The sequence below is a fragment of the Erythrolamprus reginae genome, chromosome Z (genome assembly GCF_031021105.1).
Source record: "Erythrolamprus reginae isolate rEryReg1 chromosome Z, rEryReg1.hap1, whole genome shotgun sequence".
Lineage (NCBI taxonomy): Eukaryota > Metazoa > Chordata > Lepidosauria > Squamata > Dipsadidae > Erythrolamprus > Erythrolamprus reginae.
In genome coordinates, this window is record NC_091963.1 from 141,525,627 (window position 1) to 141,534,152 (window position 8,526).

Here is an 8,526-nt window from a genome sequence, read left to right on the forward strand (position 1 = left end):
CCACTGTACTTTCAGTGCGACTTTAATATCCCTCTGAGCTTCAAATATTCCAGAATAAAAAGCTGATCCAAACTTGATAGAATTGGTAAAGAGTTACCATTCAAGGACAGATTAATAAGTGTTTCTTTCTTGCCTATTGAACTTTTATATATTTTAAAAATCTTTTTATGCATTAATCATTTTCAAGATTTAATTTCATTTGGGTAATAACAGTTCAGTTCTGTGCCTTATTATTTCAGTGAATAAGATTGAAAATATGCTAACTGAGTTGTGAGAAATATAAGCATGATGAAATCTGGAGTTACTTTTGATCTCATAATTCTAAATTTGTATTTATTTCTCCATACCACTATAATTATGAAATAACTATAATTAATGTTATTTTTACAGGCCCTTAAATATTCCCTAAGGGCAATAGGAAAATTCAGCAGTTATCTATACTAATGCTTTATGTCTCATACAGAAGTAATGATAGAGACAGGTAGAATTAACACCAACGTGATCATTGTTGGAGTTCTAGGAACATTTTTGGAGAAGATTAATGTTGACTTTTGATTTCCAACATTCACATCTGAATCACGTAGCAGACAATTTGGAATAAAGCAGGAATTCCCTCAGACAAAATGGTCATATTGGTGGCCCTGATCATAGTTATTGTGACATTTCTTCATGCTTTAACTAAGGTTTCTATTGCTAAGTGTCTCATCAATAAACCTCTTCCTATTCTCCACAAGTATTACCAACCAGACGAATTCATCATTGCAGGCATTTTCTCTCAAATCTATATCTTTTTGAGCTCAATCAATTTTCAGAAGCAGCCTTCAGAGGAGAGTTTTGATGGCCATCTGTAAGTAGATTAGTAAGTAAGTAGTTTTTTTGAAAATAAAATGCAAGCTATTTCTGACTAGATAACATTTCCTAATTATTTATGTAATCTGTATTTAAATCCACAATGTGGGCACAGAGATGAGAAAGAAAACCGAATGTTATATACTTATGTCCTCGTGGTGATTCTCAATTCTTGAACTTTGCTGAAGGTGATTAGAGATGCAATCATCTATAAGTATGTAAAAGTACAAAATAGGAAATTGAGGGGAAGAATCCAATTATTTGGTTCTCATATTGAAAGGAAATCTATGAATTCATTTGCAGCATAAAAATACAAACGCTGTAGATTATGAGAGAGATGGTAGGACCATGAAAGGTAAGAGGTAACATCATTTAGTCTAATCAAAGTGCCAGGACATAAAATTGCCATTCATCATATACGTTTTCTGCATTTATTGCTTGATTTCTAATGAGAAAAGATTGCAAAAGTGAAGTCCATCAAGAAAACTATGACCCAGGTATGCAGGAGCCCCATAGTGTCTCTAAATATGAATATGTACAACTGAACAGTGATATATTGTAATATTTTTGGAATCTAGCCTTGTGTGTCAAAATACCATAATTTCCAAAAATTAGATCTATTTTTGATGTACAACTTGTATGTACCTTGGAGATCTTCCAGTCTAACCGCCTGCTTAAGCTATTTCAGCTAAATTGTTGTCCAGTCTCTTTTTGGAAGTTTTCAGCAATGGAGCATCCTAGGAGCACAATTATAAAAAGGAAAGGAAAGCTAATTCCACTGATTGATTGCTCTCACTGTTAGAAAATTTATCTGTAGTTCCATGGAGTTGCTTTGTTTTCACAGCACTATTAAGTAGAATGAGCTTTATCATCTATAAAATATACCTAGCCTGAAACTCTTTCTTTTGATATAGGCTATTCACTCAGAATTACCAGCACACCCTCGCCTTGGCTTTTGCTGTGAAGGAAATCAGTGAGAATACCCAACTCTTACCTAATGTGAGTTTGGGCTTCCACATTTTAAATAGTCACTTTTTTGCAATATGGACCTACCTTGCCTCAATGGAACTTCTATCCACAAAGGACAAATTCATCCCCAACTACAAATGTGATATTCACAATAACATTGTAGGAGTCATTGGGGGACCTAATTCTGAAATTTGTCTCTACATGACAAACATCTTAAGCACTTATAAAATACCACAGGTTAGTGCTATGTGTCAAAATACCACGAGGAAGACCAAGGTTCCTTAAATTTAAGTATTATTTTGGGCCTGGCAATTAGAAAATGGAAAGTTTCTAATTTTTTCCCCTGTAACAACTAGATAGTTTTTAATCTAGAGCTAGGGTGATGCAGCAGGTAGAGTGCTATAATGCAGGCCACTGAAGCTGACTGTAGATTCACATCTCATCACCAGCTCAAGGTTGACTCAGCCTTCCATCCTTCCGAGGTGGGTAAAATGAGGACCAGGATGGTGGGGGCAATATGCTGGCTCTGTTAGAAAGTGCTATTGCTAACATGTTGTAAGCTGCCCTGAGTCTAAGGAGAAGGGCGGCATAAAAATCAAATAAATAAATAAATAAATAAACAAACAAACAAACAAATAAATCTATACTTGTAACGTGAATGATTAGAAGGTAATAAATGAGCTTTTTCCATTTCTTTTCATTCATAAGTAAACCATTATTCTTATTCCAGGAACTTATGTCTTCCAAAATATTTTTGAAGGACTTTGAAAACCACAATAGTTCTTGCATTATAGTATACAAAATAGATTTTTGGAGAAGGCATATTTTACTCTATTTTACAATAAGGAATATTCAAAACTTAGCTAAATGTAACATAGAGAGGAATGGAAAGAAAATCTTTTTCCAATGCCTTCTCTTTCAGTTGAATCTATCACTGGACTTATTGTCATGATGTCTCACCTTTTCTCATGTATTTCTATCCTAAGATCAGTTATGGCTCTTTTCCAGTAATAAGTGACAAAACCAAAGATTTTCTCCATCAGATGTTTCCAAATGTGACCCATCACTATATGGGCATTCTTGAATTACTCCTGCATTTCAAGTGGAGCTGGATTGGTGTGATTGCTGCAAGTAGTGATAATGCAATTTTTTTTGTACAGGATATACTTCCCACTTATTCTCAGAAAGGTATCTGCGTAGACTTCTTAGAAGAATTACCTGAAATATCTTTTTCAAGTCAAATTGCTGAAAATTTATTTAAATGGTTTGGAACTTCAAATATGGTCACAGGAAGTACTGCCAATGTTGTTATTGTACATGGTGAAATGCATACTATTAGTGCCTTAAGGTCAATGTTTGCTTTTGCACAATTTTATGGTGTATCATTTGACAGTCGAGTGTGGATTATGACAGCCCAAATGGATTTTGCATCTCCTAGTTTTATCAGAGATTGGGACCTCCATTTCCTCCATGGGGCTCTATCATTTGGTATTCACACAAACTATCCTAAAGGATTCCAGAAATTTCAGAAGGAAATAAACCCTCTCTCAGAAAATAGGGATGGCTTTATCCGAATCTTCTGGAAAGATGCTTTTAATTGTCATTTCTCAAATTCCACTCTAGAGGAGAGAGATGAGGGGATATGCACTGGGGAGGAAAAGCTGGAGACTCTGCCTGGAACTGTATTTGACACAAACATGTCTGGCCACAGTTACAGCATCTACAATGCAGTTTACATTATGGCACATGCTTTGCATGCAGCAATTTCATTGAAATCAAAACAGAGAATAAAGATAAAAGAGATAAGACAAAAAGGAGTGCATGAACAACCATGGCAGGTACTATCCATATAAATGTAAACTGGTTTTACTGTTTTATTTTGTTTTTGAAACTAGACATGACTTCATTTTCTCTACCTTCTCCCCAATTTAGTTCCATAAATTTTTCAGAAATACTTTCTTTAAAAACAGTGTTGGAGAAAACATTTCCTTTGATGATAATGGGCATATAAATTCAGGATTTGATATTTTCAACTGGGTCACTTACTCAAATAACACATTTACAAAAGTTAAAATTGGATGGGTGGACCGAAATTCTTTCTCTTCCAAAACATTCAACATGCAGGAGGCTTCCATTATATGGCCCACAAGATTTAACCTGGTATAGTATATATTTTGTATAGATTTGCAGATAGTTCAATCCCCATTTTGAAGTGGTTCCTTGCACGTCTACTGAAATACTTTAGTCAATATGCACTCTTTAGTATTTGGGTTAATTTGACAGAAGGAAGGAGGAGTTTGCAACTGCAAACTTTAATTTATGGGCTGTAACACTCTTACAGGTTCAACACTCTTACAGGTCCCACTTAACATTGATATGAGAGAATTGAATGAAGTCTTGCAATAGTTCAAGGTTTAGTATTTCTTTATGCTCATATTAGATTGTATATATCAATTCTATGGTATGCAGGTAAAGATATCCATGAGTTTGAGGCTGTTTGGGTTTCAATATGGTTTGGCATGTCTAAATGTTGTTTAGACAGCATCACCATCAGATGGATTTGTAACTGGCTGACCTATCGCACTCAACATGTAGTCCTCAATGGAACTGTATCGACATGAAGGGAAGTATGCAGTGAATACCCTAGGGCTCTGTTTTAGGCCCAGTACTCTTCAACATCTTCAATAATGACTTGGACTAGGGTAACTCATCAATTTTTCAGATGACATTAAGCTGGCAGTAATAGCCAACACACCAGAACATAGTATCTTAATACAGAAGGAACTTAAGTTGAACTTTGGGTACTAACTAACAACATTCTTGCCTCCAGAAATTGTGAATGCTCCAACAGTGGAAGTTTTTAAGAAGATGTTGGATAACTATTTGTCTGAAGTGGTGTAGAGTTTCCTTCCTCAGGAGGGTTTTGGATTTATATTCTGTTCCGTTCTGTTTTTAATCCTTAGTACCATGTCTGTTTGGGCATTATTAATTTGCAACATTATTTTTTTTTATTTTTCTAATGGGATACACTTTCCCTTAGAACAGTGATGGCAAACCTTTTTCTCCTTGGGTGCTGAAAGAGTGTGTACATATGCTGTTGCACATGACGAGTGCCCACAGTCATAATTCAATGCCTGGAGCAGGTGGAAACAGCTCCCTGGAGGCCCTCTGGAGGCTGGAAATATCCTGTTTCCAACTTCTGGTGGGTCCAGTAGGCTTGTGTTTTGCCCTCTGCAGGCTTCAACGAATTTGCTGGAGCCAGAAGAGGGTAAAAACACCCCCCATCTTACCTGGTGGCTCATTGGATGCCAAAAACGCCCTCTCAGAGCCTCTGTGTGAGCCAAAAATCAGCTGGCTGGCACTCACGTGATTATTGGAGCTTAGCTATGGCAGCAGCTCGCATGTCAGCAGATATGGCTCCCATCACTGCCCTAGAGACTCGTGTGCATCTTTGGACATTTTACTGCTTGAAGAGCATGTAGAAGGAGTGGCCAGGAGGGTTCACTTTGTACCTATCTTTAACTGGGAAATTTTTCATATGGTTACTCTTGCCCACATTACCTCAAAATTTAACTACAGAAAACTGCTGCATGTGGCACTTTAAGAATTTCAGGTATATAATACCCAGTTCACATCTTCATATACTTGAAGGTAATATTTATTTTATTTTATTATTTTACTTTATTTTATTTGTCAAGCATGTATTAGATAACAGATAAAAGTATAAATATGATTATGAATACAGGAAATGAATATGCATAAATGGGGATAATAGGACAGGGATGGTAGGCATGTTTATGCATGCCCCTTACAGACCTCTTAGGAATGGAGTAAGGTCAACAGTAAACAGGTTAAAGTTAAAAGGTTTAGGGGATGAAACCAAAGGGTCTAGTAGTGCATTCCAGGCATTGACCACGCTGTTGCTGAAGTTGTATTTTTAGTCATTGTGATTGAAGTGATTTACCTTAGGTTTGTATGTATAGTGTACTCCTGTATTGTTGCAGCTGAAGCTGAAATAGTTGTTGACAGGTAGGATGTTGTAGCAGATATTTTTGTATACTATATGTAGGTCAGATTGAAAGATATGTAATTCTAAGTTTTCTAAGCCCAAAATTTCATGCCTGTTATATGTTATTCTGTTGTTAGCAAAGGAATGGAGGTGTTAGTGCCCCAAATAGCATCTGAGAAATAAATCAAGTTCCAGTCCAGTGAAATATTTTGTTGTATTTCACCAATTGTGAGGAGAGAGAGAGACAGTTCTGCTTTGTTCTCTGATTCTTCTGGATATCTGCTTCAGAGTCTAAATTTCCTTCCCCTTGTAGGTCAATGGATTTTCTTATGTCCTTTTATAGGTTTCATCCCTAATTGATTTGTGTGTGTGTGTGTGCGTGTGTGCACGCGCGCATGTGTGTGAATCTTATATATACTTCCCTTGGTAGCTTATGATGCATAATTGGTATTGACTCTGTACCATTCTCCATTTCCTGTTTGTCCATTTGCATCACATCTGCCAACAATGTTGTCATTAGATTTGTTAGGTTTTCCTCCTTATTCACTATTATATGTTGGAACCTTAAATAGAAAGCTAATTTTTCTAATTTTAAATGTCTTATTGCATGTTCTAGGTCTCTATTCACCATAATCACACTTTCTTTTGTTGCTTCCAATTTTTTTCCCCATTTGCTCTGTTTTTGCCTCCACTATCTATATTTTAAAATCATTTTTTGCAATTGACTACTGTATATTCCCCATTCCATCATCTAATTCCTGTATATCTTCTTTCACTTCACCTATATCACTCTTCATTTCCTCATGGTTCTTAACTAGTGACTCTTGCATTTTTCAGCATCACTTCTTGTATCATATTCAGTGTTGATTGCATGTTCTGTAAGTACAATGAGGATCCTGATTTTTCATCCCCCCGACGTGTCTCTTATTGATATCTGTCCCAACTATGTCATTGGCATAGTTTTCTTTATAGTAATAGCAATTCCTTCATGACATGTATGGCTTATTTATAAAAATTAAACAATCATAGCATGCCAATAGCTCCAAACAATTCATCATTTTGTTCTCTTTCATTCAGGAAATACCTCTTTCTGTGTGTAATGATAATTGTAAACCTGGTTATAGTAGGGCCAAAATAGAAGGAAAGCCATATTGTTGCTACAAGTGCCTTCCATGTCCAGAAGGAAGGATTACAAATCATAAAGGTAAGTTGTATTGACTTAAATAATAATATACTATTCCCTACTCTCCCTCAGGCTTTCTATCCCCTTCTCTCCCTCAGGCTTGCCCCACAGAAGTCTCTCCTATGCTATCCTGTTCTCTCCAGAATTATTGTCAAGTTGGGAGGGGAAGCAAAACATCTAAATAATTAGCATCAGTGTGTGATAATAACAGTACAATAAATACTAATGATCTGATGGTCATTTTAAAAATCCTTTCTTATCAAGTACCTAGAAGCCAAAAGGAACATAGGTGCCAAATTTCAAGTTTGTAGGCTTTATGGTTCTGGATATTTTGTGATTGCGGTGTGAGTGGTTTTCACACACACACACACACACACATTTTATTTTATTTATTTTTATTTTATTATGTTGCTATAATTCCCCCAGAATCATTTAGGTGAGATGGATAGTGTAGAAATTCAACAAATATAATAATAAAAATAATTCTTAGAAAGCCTCCTATTGAAATATTGTGCATTAACCCCTGTGCTAAACTTTCTTCAGTCAATATTAACTATGTCTTGATTCATGTACAATCTTCCACACTGTAATAATAGAATTTTCTTTTGCAGACATGGATGATTGTTTACCATGTCCAGAAGGACAGTATCCAAATAACAAACATGACTTGTGCCTTCCAAAACATATAACTTTCCTGTCTTATGAAGACCCATTAGGAACCAGTTTGGCCATTACGGCAATTGCCTTTGCTTGCATTGCTACTGTGGTGATTGGGATCTTTATCAAACACCAGGACACTCCCATAGTCAAGGCCAACAACAGGAGCATCACCTACCTTCTTCTTGTCTCCCTTGTGCTCTCATTCCTTTGCAGTTTATTATTCATTGGGCAACCTGAAAAGATGACTTGCCTTTTCCAACAACCTGTTTTTGGGATTGTCTTCTCAGTAGCCATTTCTTGTATATTGGCCAAAACCATCATCGTGGTTATAGTTTTCATGGCTTCAATGCCAGGATCTAAGATGAAGAGATGGCTGGGCAAACGATTAGATAATTATATTGTTATTTCTTGTTCCCTCATTCAAGTCATTGCTTGTACTGTATGGCTTGTAACCTCACCCCCATATCCCGATGCTGATATGAACTTAGTGGCAGATGAAATCATCCTAGGATGTAATGTTGGCTCTACTCTCATGTTTTATTGTGTCTTACTCTACCTTCTTTTCCTTGCTATCATTGGTTTCAGTGTGGCTTTTCTATCCCGGAATTTACCAAACAGTTTTAATGAGACCAAGTTTATCTTCTTCAGCTTGTTATGTTTTTGTAGTGTCTGGCTGTTGTTTTTTCCAACATATCTGAGCACCAAAGGGAAATACATGGTGGCGGTGGAGATCTTTTCCATATTATCTTCCAGTGCAGGGTTGTTGGGCTGCATCTGTTTTCCGAAATGTTTTATCATTCTTCTGAGACCTCATCTGAACAATAAGAGGGAGTTACTGAAAGGCAAGAAACAATGA

General features: G+C 36.3%; 1 protein-coding gene across 1 annotated transcript; it reads left to right on the forward strand.

Moving 5' to 3' along the window:
* Positions 1-623: 623 nt before the first annotated feature.
* LOC139154219 (vomeronasal type-2 receptor 26-like) lies at positions 624-8,526 on the forward strand. Its single transcript, XM_070728648.1, has 5 exons — positions 624-847; positions 1,764-2,055; positions 2,805-3,656; positions 6,905-7,031; positions 7,622-8,526. Exons 1-5 carry the CDS (start codon positions 624-626, stop codon positions 8,524-8,526), a joined length of 2,400 nt encoding a protein of 799 aa, XP_070584749.1.